At 30.8% G+C, this 23,105-nt stretch overlaps 1 protein-coding gene across 2 annotated transcripts in view; it reads right to left on the bottom strand.

Moving 5' to 3' along the window:
* The window catches only part of LOC107443113 (uncharacterized), a 53,743-nt gene that overhangs the window by 5,174 nt on the left and 25,464 nt on the right, over positions 1-23,105 (bottom strand). For both annotated transcript variants that reach the window (XM_043043838.3, XM_043043839.3), the window contains exons 3-12: positions 21,336-22,727; positions 19,208-19,596; positions 17,418-17,558; positions 12,863-13,027; positions 7,842-7,922; positions 7,144-7,225; positions 6,862-6,938; positions 6,640-6,777; positions 3,962-4,096; positions 1,410-1,558 (exon numbers count right to left, since the gene is read on the bottom strand). In XM_043043838.3, coding sequence (XP_042899772.2) covers positions 1,410-1,558; positions 3,962-4,096; positions 6,640-6,777; positions 6,862-6,938; positions 7,144-7,225; positions 7,842-7,922; positions 12,863-13,027; positions 17,418-17,558; positions 19,208-19,596; positions 21,336-22,727 — 2,749 coding nt within the window. The remainder of the gene's footprint in view (positions 1-1,409; positions 1,559-3,961; positions 4,097-6,639; positions 6,778-6,861; positions 6,939-7,143; positions 7,226-7,841; positions 7,923-12,862; positions 13,028-17,417; positions 17,559-19,207; positions 19,597-21,335; positions 22,728-23,105) is intronic.

Here is a 23,105-nt window from a genome sequence, read left to right as displayed (position 1 = left end):
AAGATATACTCAATTTCAGGCTTCATTTTCCACTCTCTGAAATGGAACCGAAACTTCTATCGAATCTTCGGGGACCAAATTTTAATAGCAAAAGAAAATTTTATTTCTCTTGTGAATTTCATCGTTATTGAAGTGTTATCGTCTTCGTCAATGGCAAACTAATGGCCTTCTTGCTCTATCTATTCTATTTATAGATTAGTACCATGATCTTTGAATTAACTTGAGGGATCATTCACTGAGTACATATTTTCATGTTGATCCTCAGAGCAGTCAAGAACCACAAAGCTTCTTAACCTCAAAATTTCCATCTCCCTTTTATTCATTTAATTTAATAAAGATAAGAATTAATTGAGTTTCCTAAACGTAAATTTTTTATCTGAGGGACCATCCACTAATTGCATATTGTTTTTAAACATTTATTTTAATTTATTACTTTTTTTACTAATATTTTATTTTACTTATTGCATTTTATTATTGTATTATTACTTAGTTCATAAAACTTCAAATATAAATGAATTTTCAAAAATGATAATTGCAAAATATGTATGGAAATTGAAATAATGGCCCATTGTAAAGTCTTACGCTTCATATGCATCAACCAGCCAATCAGAAATGGGAACGTTATTAAATCAGAAATTATTGTTACTTTAATGAGCCTTTTCAAATACGAGATAAAAATATCAATACAATAAAAGACTAGAATAGTCTAACACAGTTTTTCGTTGTCTGCATTTTTATAAACCGGAAAGTCACATGGTTGGATCCAATTTTCCTACATTAATTTCCGAATATTTTTGGTTGTCATCAGGATAAAATTAATAAAAGTCATAAAGGTAACGTTTTTCTATGGAATATTTTTATATCCCTAATTTAAAGTGTTTACCTGAAATATTTATTTTTCTTATTCTGCTTTACTATTATTATATTTTTGATTATGATTGGTTTCTAAATTAAAAGTTTAAAACTAAAAATGTAGTTTTTTCATTATAATTAATTCTATTTTATTACCTTAATACGCTATTTTTAAGATAAGCATATTTGAATGGGTGTCTAAATTTATTAACCATTGCCAATTACATTAATATAGCATATTAAATAATTGTTAAAGAGATTCGTTAAATGATTTAGAAATTCGATCAGCTTCATACACGAAGTGATATACGCATAAGTTGTATTTAAAATATCAGCTTGTTTGGTAAACGAAAATATTAAATTTTGTCCACTCATTAAATTTGTAAAAACATAAATGTTATTGCAATTAATTAGTTAACCTTTAATTTTATATATTATTTTTAAAAAAATATTGCTCGCAAAATTATTTATATTTATAAATAGGTCCTAATAAAGAAAACTGGAAGAGCCTTGCTGAAGGGATTGGCCCTAAATCTAAACTGTCTTCAAGGACCTACCTGCAATGGACAACTGTAGGACCAGAGTTGCAGTTGATAAATGGCCGACACTGTTGCACGAATGTCACTAAGCTCGAGGAATCTTTTGGCACACCTACATCAGGCCATCCTGTGAACCACAAATGCACTACATCTCGAAATAAATTTTTCTAAAAGAAATATTCTAGATAAATATATTGAATTTTCAATCATAAATAGTTATCAATGCAATCATATACCTATTACTGTCATTATAAATAACTGATTTTAAACATTTTGAAATAAAATTAATAATTCTTTTTAACCTTTAAGTACTCATAACTAATAAACACTTTTAAAAGTGCTCCTACTTAGTTACTAAGCTACTAAAAATAATAATAGTGATTATTCGTGAAATTCAAAAATTTCTTGGGAATTGTACTATTATATTTACATTACATTTATTATGAAAATGAATTTTATTAAATCATATTTTACATCTTATTTTCAAAATGAGGAAGTTTGGCAATCAGCTATCAAACATATCATCACCTTCACTTACATAAGAAAATGCTATGAATTTTTTTTAATGATTGAGTGCTTTTAAAAATTAAATATTTAAAAAATTGTACTCTAAAAGCTACAAAAAGTGACTCTCGTTATAAACAGAGAAACTATAAAATTCTTTGAGAATTTAAAAATACCACTGGAATTCTCAAAGAAATTCACAATTAACTCTGGAAATTTCTAAAATGTTGGCAATTAATAAGGATCACACAAAATTTCACCCAGAATATATTCCATTCTGTAACTAAGCATTAAAACTTTTATGCAGCGCTCAATATCTTATTGAAGCTTATCCAGTTAAACTTATTACAGTAATCAATACTGTGACTTTAAGTAGGGCTCCCAAAGGTCCGCCACAAATATTCATGGGGTAGCAAGCTACTCATGAAAGCAATTTGATGTTGTTGTTAATTTACGTCGCACTGGAGCTGCACAATGGGCTATTGGCGACGGTTTGGGAAACATCCCGGAGGATGATCCGAAGACATGCCATCACAATTTTGATCCTCTGCGGAGGGGATGGCACCCCCGCCTCGGTAGCCCGACGACCTGCGCGTGAAGTCGAGCACTTTACGGTAGCACAGTTTAACGAGGACCAATACCGCACACCGGGGCCGGGATAGCCTGGTCGGTAGGGCGCTGGGCCCATATCCAAGAGGTCGTGGGTTCGATCCTCGCCGGCCGAAGACTCCCCGTGTAGTAAATGGTGACTGATGCACGTTAAATCTGTCGAGTCTCAAAGTCCTCCATGTTCCCACAACAAATCAATACCTCTGGGGGTACTGATCCAGGAGTTTCCTTGTCTTCTGGATTGGTTCAAAATTACAAGGCTACGGAGTTGAACGTAAGTAGTCGTAAACCCATGAAATTGGGTCGGCTGTTCAACGACGGTTATAAAATAAAATACCGCACACCCTCGGTCCCTACGTAGACTGATCCAAGTGGTCACCCACCCGCACACTGACCGTAGCCAGTGATGCTTGACTTCGGAGATCTGCTGGGAACCGTGTCTTAACGATCAGTTCACGAAAGAAATTTGAAGACAAGATATAATATTAATATTTATTTATTCAGAAATAAAGGCATTTGTTTTTGTATTATATCAATAAACTTTTATGTACCAAACACTAAAAAAATTATTAATTTTTGTATAAAAAATATTATCTGATATTACCATCACTTATCAATATATATAATGAAATAAAGAATTTATGTGTGTGTCTGCATACCGGATCACGGGTAAACCGTATTCTCTAAAAATACGACATTCAACTTGAAGCTAAATGAGTTTAATTGTAAACAAATTACTAAGTAGTATTTTTCAATTATATTTTTTATTCATTTAAAAAATGGACTTTTCTCATTGGTTTAGCTGAAGCTTTTTTTTTTTAAGTAAAGTGATAATGATTCAATTTTGTCAAATATTTTAAAGATAACATCAATAATGCCTGCTAGCTTATAGCTCTAATCAAAAAAGTTGTTTATTTCGTGTTCTGTAATACTTAAATGTAATTTATTCGTTATGCCAGGTTATCTGAATGATCAACGGGATCGTTGTAGGATTGGTAGACTACGTGACCAAATTAGTATTTATAAGTACTAAAAGAAAACACAAATATTTTTAATTCTAAATAAATAAAACTTCTTTGAAAAAAAACGCACTAAAAAGCAGCAGAAATTTCAGAAAAAAGTATCAATAAAGGAAACGAAGGAAATAAAAATATGACCACCGAAGCCGACGTCTTCAGGGGCTACCGGCCCCGGTAGCCATAAAAACAAAACCATTTCTAATTGAGGGAGAAGCAAATGCCTAAATTAACTCCCTCAGTACCCCGATGGTTTTGTATAGAAGTCCAGGAAAAAAAAACATGAAATACAAATAGCAAATTAAGAAAAGAAACTCAAACAAAATCATCAGAAAAATAAAAACTCACTTAGTCACAGGTCAAACGTCGATTTCACAAGCTTGTGAAATCGACGTTTGACCTGTGACTAAGTGAGTACAATACTCATTAAGCATACCTCACCTCCAAATCTAATAGACGAAGAGTAGATAGTGTATAAAATTCATACACATCCTTCTTTAGAAGTGACACTTGAAAATCTCCATAAGGCTGTTGAGATATTAAGGTGCTTTGGGGAAAGTAGACAGCGCATCTGGACTGCAATAAATAAAACATTCTTATTCATGCACATAACTCAAAGTCATTTTGCTTTGAGAAAAATATAAATACTGAATTAGCAAGAAAGTAATTTCGTTTTTTAGTGTGAAATAATTTTTTTTTTTCTGTACAAAAGATAAACTTCAATTAGTCAAATATCTTCCATTCTGATCAATGGCATTTTGCCAGCTTTCTGATAACTTCTTGATCCCGATCTCAAGGAACATCTGTTCCACAATACAGCAAAAAATTCAAGTAAGCGTAACTTGAGGTCCTGGGCAAGACCTGAATTTTTTCCATCTAAAAAGTTTTGTAAATTTCTAAATAATTGATTATCCGATGATGCAAGATTGGAAGTATTTGTAGATAGCAAATAGCAAAATAATCATGTTCTGATACGAAATTGTGATTGAAATTCTGAAATTCATCTTCAACAACACGTAGAAAATTATTGGAGCTTGGCTGGTTAATTTTCTTGCTTTCCCCATATAGCTTCGATTTTGCATCATCGGATTATTATTTACCGAACAAAACTTTTTAAATGGTAAAAATTTCAGTCATAACGATGTCCTTAAATCATATTTGCTCGAGTTCTTTGCTGTGATAAGGACCAAAAGTATTATGAGCATGGGATCATGAAGTTACCAGAAATGGTCATCGAACACAAAACAATTTTGGCAATTGTCAGCAGATTAGAGCATGATCAAATAGAATCATATGTTATTTCTGTCTATCAGCCATTTGCAAATAAACTCAAGAAGAAATCACGTGTGATTGTTTTATTCTGAAAAGTCATTTTGAAAGAAATTTCTTTTCTGTGCTGCTATCTACCATTAACATATAGTATTGAAATACAAAAAGTTGAGTTCTTAATGTACTTAGATTAGTATATTAGAAGTTAGTACCCTTATTGTTTTTTTTTTCTTTCTAATTTTAAAGCGTTCATTAAATTTTTGTATATACATTTACAAATGCGTATAAAGGAAGATTTTATTCAGCATGCCAAATAAAGGATTTTGACAGCTATTTCTGTCAAAAAAGAAAGCAGGAATCGCAACATAGAATAAAAGAAAACTTCATAAGATATTTAAAATGCATGGAAGAAAGCAAAAAAATCGAATAAAATAATTAACTTATTCAGAAAGTTGAGTTTACTGATTCGAACTATATTTAAAAATATTAATAAGCTTTGTTACTTTTCTTCAGTAAATAAATATAGCATTTTTCTTTCGACACGATTATAGCGTGTAGCATTTCTAGACGTTTAATTATAACTGTAAGTAGGTTTGATGAATACCTTTTAATTAATTCCTGTGGATCAAAACCTCCCAAAGTTTGACATACCCTTCTTTTTTGATTTTATCACTGTTCTTCAATAAACTTAAATAGATATTCAACTGTGTAGCCTTGTAATTTTTAACAAGAAGTAAAAGACAAGGTGACTAAGTTAATCGTTAGAAAAAATTCACCTTTTCCCCTGAATTTTGAGTAAAACTATTATGTGTTTGTCTTAAAAGTAAAGGAAAATACAAAAAATCTATGGCGGGTATCCTGACGGTATTTGAACTTACCCAGATGAACTCATGATGCATTAGTTACAGCAAATATTTTTTGTGTGTAGTGTGGTCAGTGTAGATCAGGAGTGATAATATACGAATAAACCAAGAAACACTGGTCAATTGCGTGATAAGTAAACGATTACTTTAATTTCCAAAATGATTTTAAAATAAAAATAATTAATTAGTTGTGCAAACATAGTTTTTATAATAGATTTGCTTTAGAATTTTTTAAAAAGAAAATTATTGTGTTTAGTAGAATACGTCACTAGAATTAGATGACCCCTAATAGTTATCGCCCGGAAGAGACCTTAAATATACAATCTATCTTGTTAATTAATTTCATGTTTGATTGTGTATGTGTAAAGGATATTTTAAAAGTTTTTTTGTAGAAAAATATGATTTCGTGTCAAATAAATGACTCTTTAATATTTATAATAATCAAAATTGTTTTGAATTATAGAGCATTAAAATAATTAATTATAATTTTAGTTGTATGAAAATGCATACATAGCATATCAGTTTAAGAAGCTTTTTCATGCTTTAGCGCAAACTTTTATAGAAATAGAATTGTTTTTGAAAATAATTATGCTACTAAAAATATGTTACAGTGCAGGTTTTAATAGTAATACTTAGTTTTTCGCAAACCCTTTGAAATGTAAGATTTGATAACATCAAAAACTGTTTGACTGCCTGTTAAACCAAGAGTTTAGAGCAGTTATTAGACATATCTCTAGTTTCCTTCAGCTAATTTAGCTGGTTTTAATTTTTTCCACGCTTGTGATTCAACAGCTTTCAATAATGGTTTTGCAAATTTCTCACTTGAATCTAATTTGCAACCACCAATGTGTGAGCTTCATTTTACTTCACTTTTCTAAAAACATACATTCATAGTGACGATTGCGGTACACTCTGTATTTGTAAGAAGAAAAAAATTAAAATAGAAGGAAAGACATAGTTGAAAAAGAAAAAAAAAAAAATACTAACTGTTCCATTTTCTTCGAACATCGTCAACATAACTATCACTCGACATTGTTGTTCCCAGATCATTCGCCAAAAATCTTCAATACCTTCGGGCAAAGGGGCCTGGCATGCAATATAAAAAGAGGATTTGCCTTCGTAACCCTGTAAAAAATTTATAATTACGAAAAATACCAACGGAGTGCTCTAAAATATTTGATAACAGAAAATGTAGATATTTTTTATTACCTTAACATAATTGGCGTTGATGTAACATTTTAATGGATCTCCTGAGGGATCGGCTAACATGACCCGACTTTCAGCCTCTGTAAGGAAAATAATATGAATATATTACTGATATTTTTTCTTCATTCTTCATTCATTCATTTTTTCTATTTTCAGATAGGATTATCCGGAAATTATAAGGAATTTCTTGTGTGTGAATCCAATGATAGTAAAAGATATGAAATAATTTTTAAATAGACGATTAATTGAGGCTTTAAAATATGTAAGAAATAATAAGCTTCTTACTGGGAAGTATGTTTGAATATCTATTCTTTACGTGCGCTCCTTCTGGGATAGAATCAAGCTTCGGCATGTTCATTGGTAATCTCTAAAAATAAAAAGATGCGCAACTTTAGAATGATCTTAAAAAAAATATAGTAAATGAATTTATAGTAAAAAAATTTATAGTAAATTGAATAGTAAATGAATTTAATTAAAACTAGTCTACAAAATTCAAATTGTGAGCAAATACTTGCTACAGTTCTCCAAAATTAGTTTTTTGTTCTAGTGTAAATTGCGAAGTTGGAAATTATGACATTGGAAAGTTTCTATAATCATTAGTTCTGGTGAAACAGTTAAATTCATTTTACTCTGAAACACATTAGTTTCAATATATGATTCAACATTTCATTCTGTTATAACAAAATTATACGATAAATGAAGTAATCTAATTTTAAATGCATAAAATTTATTTTTAACCATTTTTACGAGTAGCTAAAATTGTTTTTCATCCAAATCAGTTTAAAAAATATTTTCCATGGAAGATAATAATAATATTAATAATAAAATAACAGTAGAAAGGTTTAGATATAACGTGTTTTACCATCTCCCTCATAGATAAGGACATGGTAGAGGTTCTTCTTTAATTATTATTTGGTCCTGATTTGATTCTAAATTTCGTTCAAAGGAATATATTCAATGCTTTTTATCAGTAAATAACATACCTTGTATTCTTCTTCAAGCAAATCTTTACTTTTTAAGCTATTTGCTAAAGTTTTTTCGTTTAGTGGATGAGATGGAATTTCCTAAAAATGAAAGAAAAACAACATTTTTACAACAAAAAAAAAACTGCAACTATTACTTAAGTAAGTTTCAGAGTCAGTTTCTTAAGAATCAGGCAGAATTGGCATTTTTGATTTTATTGAAATATTCATGATATATTTAAGTAAATCCATAACAGTTTTCTGTTTTTTTTTTCCAAACGAAAAAAAAAAATTCAAAGTTTTGGGGTCAAAATTAAAGATTTTCTGTAATTTTGAAAAAAATACATCCGTTTACAAGTAGCAATAGTTTTTGTTAAATGAGGGAACTATGGTACTGACTATTACTCTTACTAATACTCTTACTGCTACTGACTATTACTATTACATATATTCCCCAACCTCCACACTAACTATTAAGACACCCAAAACTTTTAGTGGTTTTTTCCCTTGAAGGTCAAAGGTCATCCGCAAATATTCAAATTAAGGCTATTTTCATAGATTGGTGTGCGTTTAAAGTGACCTCAAAGTGTCAGGAAACTGAAATTTTGCACAGCTTTCAAGTGCCTTCACCAAAAGTAGGAAACTTTCTGAAAATAAGGCTTTAAGGACAGCAGAAAAAAAATTAATTTACGGATCTATGGCTATTTTGTCAATTTTTATATAATATGATATTGAAATTTGAGGCCCGTGGCTGATTAATTGAATACAGAAATATTAATGGGAAAGCTGTTAATTATTTTTAAGAAGTGATTTGGGTCTGTATGAATATCTGAAGTTTTTGAGAGTGTTAATAAATTTTACTGCTATTGTAAGAAAAAAAAAGCAGAACTTTTTGAGATTTTATAATATTATTTTTACTACAACCATGTAGTCTTTTTTTCTCTCAAAGATTCTGAGAAAGATTTTGCGGGGTATACTGGGTGGTGTAAATGAAAACAATAACTGGAGAAGGAGATTTAACTTTGAAATGTACAAGATTTATAAGCAACCTGATATTATCAAATATATAAAAATAAATAGAAGGAATTGGATCGCCCACGTGATTCGAATGATTGACGACAACAACAATAAAAAAGATACTGCCTTTTAGACCCACTGGAAAAAGAAAACGGGGAAGGCCGCTGTTGAGATGGGCTGACTCAGTGGAGTCCGATTTTCTCGCAATTAACGAAAAGAATTGTTGATCAAAGATAAATTGGAAGTCGTCATGGAGAAATCTTCAGAGGAAGACATTGGCTCACATTGGGCTGTCTGGCCAACTATGATGATGATGATGACAACCATGTAGTATAATTTATAACATGATAATTTAATTGAAATAATTACGTAATTTGTAATTCTATACATTTATTTGTATCACTATAAGAGAATGAGTTTAAAAAAAAGGAATTACTGTGAATAAGAGCTTAATTTCTAATTCGGATTTTAAAGTTACTATTGTGATGTTGCATTCGTGCCTTTCAGTAAATCTGTTTTACTGCTGAACCGAATAAATTGGGGGGATTACGATGTGGCGCTGAATTTCTGGACATTTCATTTCATTCCAATCTTAACGTAGAGTAATACAATAACATGTTAATTTGAATTGATTAAACATATCCTTTCAATTACCAAAACGTTAAATTTAATATGAAGCAATTAAAAATAAAGCAATTTTTTTTATTCATTCAGTGAATTTAAATTTAATTTGGAAAAAAAAAGTTACCGTGAAGTAAAATCTACGCCAATGCTGCAATTTTGCTTTCCTGTAAAACTGTTTCACTGCTCAACCACAATATTTGCAGGGAAAAAAAGAACAGATCAAATTCGAATTCACCCTTACTTTTTATATCGTGTTGTATAATGTATATATCACATTTTTATTTGTAAATTTCTGTTTATTTATTTATTTTTTTGAAAAATATTCATATTTGTTCATTTAGTCAAATTATGTAAAAATGAAGGAAAATAATTCCTTTTTGAAAATTTCATAGGCGCATTTCCTATTAAGCAAACTTTGTTAAGAGTAACTTGTAGCAAATTGTTATTAAAAATGTGAATAGATTTTTTAGCAACTGCTTAGCAATCTGAAACAAATTAAATTATTCTTTAGGGATCGATGTTTGAAATGATGTAGGGGAGAGGGGGGCGCATGTGAACAGGGGGCACATGTGAACATGGTATGTTTTACCAATATGATTTGAAATAAAAAATCTCGAAAAATTTTCAATTGATGGCAGTACTAGTCCTACCTCTCTGAAAAACTTTCAGAACAATGAGACATTTTGTTGGTCTATTCTGACAATTTCTTTGTATCAGCTGGTGTTGCATATATTATAATCGCTCGCTTCTCCAAGTGAAAGCATAATATAAATCAACTAATAAACTAAAATTAACTATTGCAGATCATTATATGAACATTCAGGTAAGTTTATGACAATTATTCTTTTTTTTTACTCAATTAAAAGTTCTTTATTTTTCAAGTTAGGTTTAAGAAGGATGATGGGGGCACTTGTGAACAAAACATCTGGGGCAGATGTGAACAGTTCACAAGTGCCCCTACATAGTATTAAGATTATTATCCTCATGATATTATAAGTTTAAAAAATATGTATGCATTTAAAATTATCATTATTTAATTTTCCATAATTAATTGATTAATTTTTCCTTTAAAATTTTTTTTTTTTATTAAATGGTTGATCGCGCATCACGCATATTAACTGATACACCTGAGAAAATAGAATTGTTAAAGCTACAAATGAAAAGATAGAAAAAATGAAACACAAAGCATGAAAGAGTATTAGAGAAGAAAGGAAAAGGCCCATTACAACACCCGTGGAACATGAAGTTGCGAAAAACCCAATTACGGATAAATTATTGTACAGCTGAAAAATTATTTTTTTATTGACAGTACTGTTGTACAATTTAAATTCACATAGGAAGCTACAACCCCTTCAGTATAATGCGTATCTATATCTGTTATATTAAAGATTTTTTTTCTTTGAAATATGATGATTGCTTTGTGTTTTTAATCTTGTTCATATGTGCCCCAGGCCTGTTCACATGTGCCCCCAATAGGGGCACATGTGAACAATTGAAGTCATTTTTCTCAAATATTATAAAGTAAAGAAATATTTTATTGAAAAATCTCAAAAAATTCCACAAGACAAAGAAAATACTATTTAAACATATGGACTTTTTTACTATGAAAAATTGATGATATTTTTCGAAAAGTGAAGAAATAAAAAAATTTGTTCACATGTGCCCCCCTCTCCCCTACTAAAATTTTTATAAACGGTTGAAAATATTTAAGTTCTTGAATTTTGAATTTTTGCTCAGAGTTACTGCGAGTATCTTCAAAGATTCAAGAGCTTATTTCTTATTAAAAAAATAATTTTAAAAAAATGTCTTCAAAAGCCTATTCTATATAAACTGCATTTTGCAGTTTAAACGATCGCATTACTCCGACAAATCCTCACCAATTGACTTCAAATTTCAATTGTATTGTTGTATAGTTAAAAACATCATTGTTTTATAGCTTTTGTTTTTAAAAAAATTCTGTCACTGCTAATCACATCTGTAGTTGATATATATGTAATTAAGGGTAAACATTGCTTTTATTCTAACTTAAAAATTGTATTTCTGCTGGTCCTGCTGTTCAATCTTCGCAGAGAAAGGCTTCATTGAAGAGAAACTACACATCTGTCAATTTGTTTCGTATCACATTAGAAAAACTATTTTTCAATGTTTGCATAGTATAGAAATTTTTTCAAGTTTTTTTATTTATTCCATCATTGCATTAAAAATAAATTCCTAAAATATTATTTCTTTTTTTCACCGCTAGAGTAACAACTCCTTAATAAGTATTTCAAATTTTCGCAAAAGCACTGAATTTAAGTTTAAGCCATCCTATATTCAAAGTTCAAGAATTTTTCTACTACTTTGAAAAACTAAGTAAAAACAATTTTTTAAATTTAATATTGCTTCGAAAAAAAACTACATTTAGTTTTATTCTTGATTAAATCCTGCGTTGTGTGTTAAAGTTTTAAATTACAGTTTCTACTTAATGCTGAGTGTTACCTAATGTTACATGACAAGTTTGAAACAAGCTGAAAAACAGCTGACAAAGCTCACATGTCAGTCACTAAGTTTCAACTTCGAAAACGAAATGAAACATGCGTATAATTTTTTATTAATCTATTATTTGTGAAAATTGAGGAAATATTAGACAATAGATAAATAATTAAGAATATATGTATCTTTGACAATTTTATTGTATGACTGCAATAAGGACCACAAAAATCTTAGGTATGGGGGAGGGGGTAAAAAATATCTTTATTTCCAGGAATCCATGGGGTTATCACAAACTATTTTAATAGGTTGTTGCTTTTTTAAACATCAATAAGTTCTCAATAATGCTTTTAATCATTTACAAAAGATGAAAAATTATTTACATTTGAAATGCAATTGAAATACAATGATTTGAAGAACATTTTACTTCTGACTCAACCTTGCAAAAAAGAAAAGCAGTGTAAGAAATAAGTAATTAAAAAAGTTCAATTTCAGACCCAACCTGTAATGAACACGGAGGTAATTACAAATAAAAAGTAATTAAAGACATAGCTCACTAGTTATTAAAATTTAGAAATTTTATATTTGAAATTCTGGTTATTTTCTGTTTAGTGATTTAGATCTAAAAAAAAAGATTTAGTTCCGATTCTGCTTTGAATAACGACCAGTCCATAATATTTTAAGCTGCGTTGACATGCTTTTTTATTTACATCTAAAAAACATGATTTAAGTGCTAAAATATTTGTTGACTCATTCCAAGAAAAGTATTGATTTGAATGAGAGAATATCTATTAATGAAAAAATACAATACTTTTCTTTAATAAAGCTTCTAAAGATAATGACGTTAAACAGTTTAACCTTGGATTCTCAACCGTAAGATCATTAAAAGATAAATCAGAAGTGACTAATAAAGCTGCTTATTGCTGTAATACCTGATCAGTAAAAGCATGGTTGAGGTAAGATCTAGCTGACCGTCTAATCCTTCTCCTCCGAAAGCTAGCACTGATGGACAGTGAATCTAAGCTGTAAGCATCGGCTGCTGTTGGAGTTGTCGCATCCGAATGACGACCTTGGATCAATTTTTGCTTCATTATAACCTGAAATGACACAATTTTGACAAAATGACACAACTTTCCATCCACTTTAAGAAATCAGACAATGTGTTATACTAAATACTATGCATTTAAATACTCTACACTGCTATTAACATTAAATAGAATAAATCAGTAACCTCTTGTTATAACACTATTGTGGAGGATTATAAATTTACTATGCCACTCTTCATCTATCAAAAGGTACCTCATGATAGAATCAAGTTAACATGTCTTATATACTAGTGAATTGGTATTTAATATTTATAGTGGTAATTACGCCACTTTCGCTCATTTTTTTCTATATTGCTTACTACCGGGAGATTTTATTTACTTCACTAGATCTTTTTTTTCTTTGAGCAGTTTATATTAAGCAAATCAACTGTTTCAATGTGACCATCCATCGATATTGGTATGTTCTTATCACGTCCGGGTCACCAATGAGGGGAATTATAAATCGACTATGCTAACCTTCATTTATCATAGAGGTACCTTTTGATAGATGAAGGTTAGCATAGTCGATTTATAATTCCCCTCACTATCAACATAAAAGCATTTCACAGCGATACTTATTCTAGAATAATGAGTGTTAATGCTCAAGCTATCCTAGGGATGGCGAATTGGGCAATCGATAAGCAAAATGTTTCGATTTTTTTAACTAGATAAAAATAATTGAAACTGACGATCGATTCTCACATTTTTTTTAAAGTTTTCATGAGCCTGACAAACTGGCATTTTTATTTTTTTATTTTTTTCACAACCGGTATTGAGCAGTCGAGTCATTTTTGAGTTTACAACTTATCAATGTTCAACTCGGCAATTTTCCTTTTCACAAATCAGCGACGCTTTTTCATGATGAGATTTTGCATCACTAGCTTAAGATCAGCAAATCATAACTTAACAATTATGAATAACTTTTACAAATTTACAGCAATTATAAAAATGGCATGTTATTCGATGAAAAGTGTTATTTCACATGACAGAGCTTTTGAAAGACAGCCTAAATAAACTTTAAAATAGGAACTATTTGGGTCCCGCAGTGGACTGATCTTTAAGACACGGTTCCCAGCAGATCATCGAAATCAAGCATCACAGGCTGTGGTCAGTGTGTGGGTGGGTGACTACTTGGATCAGCCTGCGTAGGGACCGAGGATGTGCGGTATTGGTCCTCGTTAAACTGTTCTACCGTAAAGTGCTCGACTTCACGTGCAGGTCGTCGGGCTACCGAAGCGGGGGTACCATCCCCTCCGCAGAGGATCAAAATTGTGATGGCATGTCTTCGGATCATCCTCAGGGATGTTTCCCAGACCGTCGCCAATAGCCCATTGTGTAGCTCTAGTGCGACGTAAATGAACAACAACAACAGGAACTATTTGGGATAATTATTTATAGAAATTGTAGTTTGTAGAGTCTTCTTTCAATGAAGCGACTAGTGTTCGAATCCCGACTATGGCTGGTCAAAACATATAATGCTTCCAACTCATCGAATAATTTACGTTTATAATTGTAACTTTAATAAATTTTTTTTTCAAGATTCTTGTGTGTTTCGTATTCTGAATTGAAGCTAAAAGGGTTTAGTTTGCCCATGCCGCTAGAATCTAAGGCACAGCCCAGTCGAAATAATTGGTAAATCGGGAATTTTTTATTAGATAAATTTATCTAAGTGCATATAAATATTTTATCGTAGCTTAAATTGTGCTTGAAACGTTTGCTTTATACGCTACATCAAAATTTGCATAATCGTTTTGGGTTTTGTATTCATGCAATTTACGAATTTAAAACTCACTATCACAATAAGTAACCACGTGAATTATGAATCGCACATTGCGTTGCATGAATTACACATAGTTCAATCTTAGCAAAGATGGAAGATCAGAACTAAGAACATGTTCCGTTATAACCAGTTTTGATATAGATTTTATATAACATTGCCAAGAATTTTTTTACATCATTATCACATTAATGGTCATTAAATAATATTTAAGCAAAGCAAAGCAAATGCAAAATGCTACTAAACTCTAACAAGTTATATCTGAGTAAGGCATGACTGCAAACTTACACACCTGCCTGATTGTCAGGTGAAGAATAGAGGAGTAAAAATGCGATTGTTAGACTCGCCGGCAATTTTCATCAGGTAATCAAACTTGTTTTGATTTTCTTCGTCCCATCTTCCTCACTAGTGATTCGACAGATTTTGATAGACTTTACGCTTTCTCCCGCTTAAATATTAACTGTCACAGTTCTGTATACACGCTAATCTGCATCTTTTTTCAAACCTTCATTTGAAACAAGGATTTTACAAATATTTGTTAAGGGTCATGGGGCACCCATGGTCATGGAAATAAATATTGCATCATAGAACACTCTGTATGGGTCAAAAAGCTTCGAATGATAACTGTAACGCATCTGTCTATCTAGTTGATAGCATGTTGTAGGGGAATCCCGTTGAAGTGCTTAATTGGAATTTCACAAATGAAATATTGTGCTTAAAATTGACTAATTAAGCTTTAAAAATAATGGGAAAAAATTTGAATTTTTATTTTATTTTAAAATGTTGTATTATGATCATTAAAACATGTATACAGTAGGGATCTATAAAGTTTTTTAAAAAAAGAAATAAGTTCTTTTGTATTATCAGGAAATGAACGAAAAAGAATTGAGTCATTTTTACTTGTATCTAACAAAGATACAAGTGTTCTTTCCAATCTGTTAAGAAATAGTTATAGGAAAAAAATATATTGTTTTATAAAAAATAAACTAATTCTTCAAAATGTTCCAAAGATGCAAACTTTTTACCCATTAATTGCTTGAATGACTACTAAAAACAACTAAACTCAGTGGCGCGACAACCCGTAGAGGGCCAAGGCCTACTATGCCCATCTCAGTTTTCTTGACATTGGGCACTGGGGTTGCAGGAGCAGATGTTCCGGTTAGGTGGTTAGCCAAACGCGGAACCCCCAGTGTTCAATTCCCAAGCATGCTTGGTACTCATTTATCGACCCACTGACGGGATTAAAGGTTGAGTCAACCTTGCCCGGCTTGAGGATCGAACCCAGGACCTGTGGCACGGGAGCGTGAAGAGCTACCACTCAGCCACCGGGTTTGAATGATGTTTAGAATTTCGTATAGATAATAACAAGTCGTATATAGATAACATAACGTATAATGTAACGTATAGATAACATCAAGTGATTTCGTATAGATAGACTGATAATTTCGTATAATTATCAGTTTTTCTTCTTTATATTGTTAATAAAGTTTGAAACTATAACTCAGTGCCTCCCCCCCCCCCTATATGATTTGATAGCACATGAAAAATGTTTGGAATTATTTTCAGAATATTTGAATATAAAAATTGAAAAAATGCATGAATTTTTTTTTAATTATCAGCAAATAAAACTAATTAATAATTTATCATCAGCAAAGAAAAACAAATTAATAATTTATTATTGACAAAAGAAAACAAATTATTAATTTAAAAAATGAGGGAGAAGAACTTTCGCGGAACTTTTGAAAAACTTCGCGGTGCATAGGTTGGAAAACGCCATTTTTAAAATTAAAAGCTGGGAAATTGCCCGGATCTGCTTTTTTGTATACATTTCTTTTTACTTTTTTCATTTTTGTTTCCTTTTATGAATTTCATATCTTAAGTTTTTTTCCTGCTAAATTTTACTCCTGGGACGATTTGAAGCTGCTCTTTTACAACAAACTAAAACAAAATGTATGAAAAAGAATTTTATTAATACTATATTTCAATAAATTTCAAATAGTTTCAATTAAAAAAACAGTGAAATTGACAGAAGATTTTCAATTTGTAAGTAATGGTCCTCGAGATTACTAAACATTCTAAATTTCTAATATTTTTGCATTCATAGTATACTGCCACGGAATAGAAAAATCAACATAAGCTACAAAAAGTTCAAAATTGGGATTTTTACATATTTGATACTTTAATATGATTAGCTGCATATTGCAGAAGCAAAATTATTGAAAAATCAACTTTCTTCCGAGTTCTTAATTTCCATTTTAGCGTTATTAATATTAGCAAGGGAAGGAAAATATTCGGAAATAGATTTTTTGTTCGAAAATATTTTTTCTTGAAATGTATCGTGAAGCACTTACGTTAATTTTCAGTTGCACGGGAGTGCAAGTATCAATGCATATTTTACCATTACTTTTAGATAACTGCACATTTTTATTTTGCTATCACTTTTTTATTTTTTCACATCGCACTACTTTGTTTAATGGAAACCGGGCAAAACTGAAATGCAAATATAAGACAGATTTTATTGTTTATATAAAACTAGTTTCTTAGACTTAGAGGAAATATATATATTTATATATATGTATGTATATATATATATATATATAAAATACATCGTGACAGGTAACTTACCAATAGTATGCAGAGTAAGCACAGAGCAACACCAGCTACTGCCGATATTGAGACAGCTGCGACAAATCCAGAATTTAATTCAGGTATGATAGGCAGAGGCGTCGAGATGCTTTCGCGGCTGTACATACGCACTTCAATGACCTGCAGAATGGCAAAAACATTAGTCACTACACGATTCACAATCGTAAGAATTTACTACTTCCTCATCGACAAAATTTCTAGAATTGAATACATTGATCGCAAGACAACTGACAATATTTATGTTGTGATTAAACAACATTGTATTTCGTGTTTTCTACTTTATATGCTATAAAAAGGAAATGTATTGTTACTTGTTCAAGGAATGAAAGAGATGTTATATATATATAGTCGGCTCTCAAGTGACATATAACGTCTAGATTTTATAGTTGTGAGAAATTTTGCTTTTCAGGTCTGAAGTTTCATAATTAGTGAAACTCATTAAGTGATATTTTTGTTTAATACAAATTTATTTTTGTTTTATATTTTAATGATATTAAAATTTTTTTAAACCTGATCAGCTATGAAGGTTCAATACTTAAAACACTGAACTGTCATTGTGAAGAACTGGTAATGATTTGACTACCCCTACTTTTGGTGGCGGTTTGAGGTACACTCAGATTCAGGTCAATGGGTATAAGCTTTTCTCGGAAGTTAAGGTGGTCGAGGCACAATGCTGATCACTTTATCCCTATCATGACTTTGGTCACGAAATTGTAAAGCCTTAATTTTCATAAGTCCGCGTTACTAAATAATTATCGACTCATGTTCATTCGTCACACCAATCCGATGGTGTTACGCGCGGATCTTATTCCGTTATGATCTGGGAAGAGTAAACGGAGCTTAAGGACGTTAGTTTCGATCATTTTTGGAAAAGTAAACACTTTTAATTCTCTTTCTATAAAAGGGTATAGCACTGAATTGGTTGAATGAAGGATTTGAGGTTGGAACCCGAGTTGCTTTCGATAAAGACCTAGTCTCTGGTATCACAGTAGCTGCGAGACATCTTAAAGATCTTTTAAAACGTCAAGAGAATGACAATGGGATTATAAGTGGAATTTCAAACATATAAACTCAACGTAAGCAAACTTTTACGATGACACATACAGTTTCTGTCCCTTTGCTTTGCTTCGTGTAATTGAAATTTTGTGTAGAATTCTCTTCGAACCAAAGTTATTTTATACCGATTTTTCTTTGTGCCCAAAACTCTCCACGCAATGAACATGTCGCACTGGTAGTGAAATCCATACCTGCCAACTTTTAATCCCTTCCATTATCATTTTTCCCAGTGGTATTAAAATGAAATTAAAACTTCAATTTTAAGCAAACAAATACGTTGTATTTGAGAAAACTTAAGTTGACAACCATTATAGTAACGCATATTAATATATGTGCTTAATTTTTGTAAGAATAGTGGTGATCAAAATCATTTAAAAATTAAGTTTACAAAAGAAAAAATAGTATATATTTACTACCATTTTAAATAAGAAAATAAAATCTTCCGGAAAATCCGGAAGAGTTGGCAGGTATGGAAATCCCCTTTTGGCAGAATAAAAAAAATCATATTTGACTTGCTTGATTTCCGGTCAAGTAAACTAGTTTTCTTCATATTATTATAAAAAAAGAAACACTGTATAGGGGTGAAGTATTCTCACAGTTTTTTTGCATATTCACGAAAATACTAATCAAAGGAAAAATATCAAACAGAAACGAATAATAAAGAAACAGCAATAGCATTTGAAAATATGATAAATAACATTATGTAAACTTACCGAACTCTTAAAAGCAGAAGGTGCCCACTTTCTTAAAATGACGCCACATAGCTCGGTCATTCGTTCCTCATACTCGCCAGATTCATTGGTGACATAAAAAGCAACGGTAACATCTGGTGAATTTTGAGAAGATCTGAGATTTGAGCTGAGAGTGCAAACTTCTGTGTCCAACACAATGTGGTAGGGATGAATAGGACGTGTATAATGGGAAAGAGATGTAGATAAGAACTCCAGAAAGTCCTGTTGTTGCGAACAGAAATGTTCCCAGTTTGTTTCCAGCAACGTTATCTCGACGCAAACTGGTAGACTAGAACAACCAGGATTTGTAAGTCTTGGAGGAGGAACTGTTTCCTTTTCCCGCGTTAGAGGAACAATGGTGGTAAAAGTATCTGTAATATTAAATGTTTCAACATGTTTATTTGATATCAGATATCTTCTTCCTTATTTAATGAATTTAACCTATTAAGAACCAGCAAAAGAAGAAGCTCTTTCCCAGGCATTAACGAGTATACGTATCAATACAAGATGTAATACGAGAATACCAAATTGAGATCACGCCCAAGTGATCTCAATTTGAATTATCAAGTGAAATCTCAATTTAAATTATCAATTTTAATTTTATCAAGTGAAGGGGACTACCGTTCATCGCCTGATCACGTACATGTGATTATAGTCTTGAACGGGTTAAAAAGACAAATGAGTTTAACTTTTATCGGAAGATATCGAAAATAGTTAATTTTAATCAAATTTAAATGTTATTGAAATGAAGAAGAGTTAACTTTGCCCAGTATATGAATAAAATTAATGCAACTTCAAAAAATACAAATGATGTTATATAATGATGGTAGTCTAAAGATGTAAGTGTTGAAACACTTAAGTGTTTTCAGAGTTTCGACGCTGAAGGAGTTTCACTGTCGAAACGATCGCATTGTGACATTATTTGAGCTCTTTTTACCCTGTTTTAACTTCATTTGTATAAATTATTTTAAATCGATAAAAAATAAAAAATTTCCAAATATTTTAATAAAATTAAAAATACTATTTTTGTTTTTATAAAAAAAAAGGAAGAATATATAAGAATTCTCTTAATGAATTTGAAATATTTAAAGATGTAATCTTTGAAATGATATATATTTATTAAAAAAAATTAAGTTTACATCTTGCTTTTTGACACCTTTTAATTCTTTTTAACTAACCAATTTATACAGAAACATTTCCCATTTCTATTTTATTTAAAGTGAATTTCAAAGCGAATTTTAAAGTAAATTCTCAGTAAATTTCAAAAAAGTTATGCTACAAAATGTAATTGTTTAATTTTTTTAAAAATTTTTTTAATTGTTCTCTCGTAAATAAGCACTTTGAATTTACAATTTACATAATACTCTAACGAGAAATATTTCTATGTACCATACTATGTACTTCATAATACTTCATATGTACCATACTTCATACTATTAAAAAATGCTTCTATAGGTCTAATAAATAATTCATCACCGTTGTGTTTGTTACCAGATTTGAATACGGGCAGAAAATTTAAATTCAAGTTTAGAAAACTCAACATAGTTTAATAAAAATATTTTAACTACGTTATATGCTTAGTTGATTAAAATTTCGCAAAATTTTCAAAGCTGCTTCCATCATTATTTGATTTCATTCCCTTAAATTCATTTTATAAGAACAAAAATACAGTGTTTCAATACGGGTACAGTACCACATTGTCAGCAACAACAAAGACAAAAAATAAATAGATAAATAGAACAACGATGGAAGTTAATATCGGCAATTTTCTTTTTTTCATTTTATGCTGACTATAATCGTGTAGTCAATCGATATTTTTTATACTGTGAAATTCTAGAGTTAGGTGGTACCTCATTAGGTGGTATGAGGAACCTATTTGAAAGAAACATGATTAAGTTAAATAATACGGCCAGCACAAGTAATCACTATATTTTTGAGAAGTTAATTATAAAAACTCGAAAAAGTAAAACATTTAAAAATAAAAAAATAGGTCTGTGAAAAGCTATAAGATTAATGCTTATTTATTATATTATTTATTATTATACTTAAAAAGTACTTTCAATAAAATTGTTTTAAAAGCTTCTTTGTGAGATGAAGCGATATAAAATACCTGTATGGAGATTAGTAATAATGCTTTGTGAACTCAGAACTGAAGGCTTTGCAGTGCTCTCTGAAATGGATGAAGACTCAAGTGAAATTTGCTGTTTTTGTTGAGTTTGGGAAAAAGAAGATTTGAGTCTGAAAAAGTTTTCAGTTTCTGTAAGCACAGGTGTTGGACTAAAGGACGATGTGAGAACAGATGTAGTGTCCAAAACCTTTTCTTTTCTGGAAAATTTATCATCCTGAATAGTCATATCTGATTTAGAATAATGCCAAGAGATCGTAGAAAATGAGCTTAAGAGAGAAGTTGGTGAAATTGAAGAAGTTTTAACGTCATCGTTCAAGTCAGTTTCCTCTTTCTTTTTTGACTCTAACTCGGGAAAAATGTAAGTGTTTGTTTTGAGTGAAAAATAAGAATCGGTTGTCGATGTGTCAGCAGTCTTATCTGGAACGGGATTAGAAAGCGGAGATGATGATGTACTAAATATTTTTGAAAATAATATTGATTCACCCGAAGGCGCATTCCATGGCGAAATTAACTCTTTCGTTGGCATTGAAGGAGTATTTTCAGATGTCTTCGAAAATGTCCTAACTGGTAAGTCATCAGTCATGGTGCTTGGACTCTCACGCTCTTTAGTAACTTGTTTAGATTTATCACTCTTGTTTGTCAAACCCTGAATCACTATTTCATCTTTTATCCTGTCAGTATTTTCCTCCAAAATGAGATTTTCTGATGTTTGAGCTGTAGCACTATTGGCCGGAGTAGATGTCAAGTAATCAGATAAAAATTCAATATCTGAAGTAAAATTTAATATTTCTGAAGATGTTTCTTCGACCAGCTTTGAGGGTAATAATAACTTCACTGATGAAGTGGGGTGAAATGTTTCAACTGTTGGTTGCAATTGCTCCTCATTAGCTTTTGAATTTAGATCACTGGGGGAATCTTCCCCAAGCATATTGCATTTCCGATCACCAAAACCACAAGATAAACTCGTGGTCATATCTGGCATAGAGGATGTGTAAGTTTCGTAGCTAAGTAGAACAGATTTGGTTTGGGAAGATGATTCGCGTTTGAAATCAGTGAAGACAAAGGTGTCCGAAACAGGCTGGTCTGGTAAGAAGTAATTTACTTTTTCCAACAAATCTCGATCAACACTGTTTTCGGGACTAGCGTCGTTCTTCTTCTCATCATTTAATTCGTCATAATCGGTTGAATTAGTGTCATTTTCCCACCACACGTGTTCTTTTTTAGAGTCTGTATCGTCATCCAGGACTAGACTAGATGAGGAATCATCAGTTGGAGGCAATGTGATACTGTCCACAGAAGATCCATTTCCAAACAAGACATTCGCCATCTTTTCTTCCTCCTCTTCCGCATCACTGTAGGTACTTAGCGTAGTTTCTGAAACAAAAAATATATAACTTAGAACTGCTGTTAAAAAAAGCACATATGAAGGTTTATTTATAAAAATTTATATTTTTATTAACATGAAGAATAATTATACTTGTATTAATAATTAATGAAATTCATTATTTAGATTTTGACATACATTTCAGCAAGAATTTGAAAAATCATGTAATTTTTACAAATGTTTGGATAAAGTAAATACTTCGAATTTATTAAAAAGACATTATTAGTAATGAAATCTAGATTGAAAAGCAATGAATATGAGTATAATGGATGGGTGTGATGCATTGGTTAAAAAAAGATGAAATTGCTCTGTATGGTTATTTGCAGATTATGCAACAAAACCATTTTAAATAACGAGTTTAACTAAGA

Source organism: Parasteatoda tepidariorum, chromosome 7 (assembly GCF_982258835.1).
Source record: "Parasteatoda tepidariorum strain Cologne lab strain chromosome 7, Ptep-v5.0, whole genome shotgun sequence".
In the NCBI taxonomy this organism is placed as follows: domain Eukaryota; kingdom Metazoa; phylum Arthropoda; class Arachnida; order Araneae; family Theridiidae; genus Parasteatoda; species Parasteatoda tepidariorum.
The sequence above is the reverse complement of the archived record's forward strand: the minus strand, read 5'-3'. Positions and strand labels throughout refer to the sequence as shown.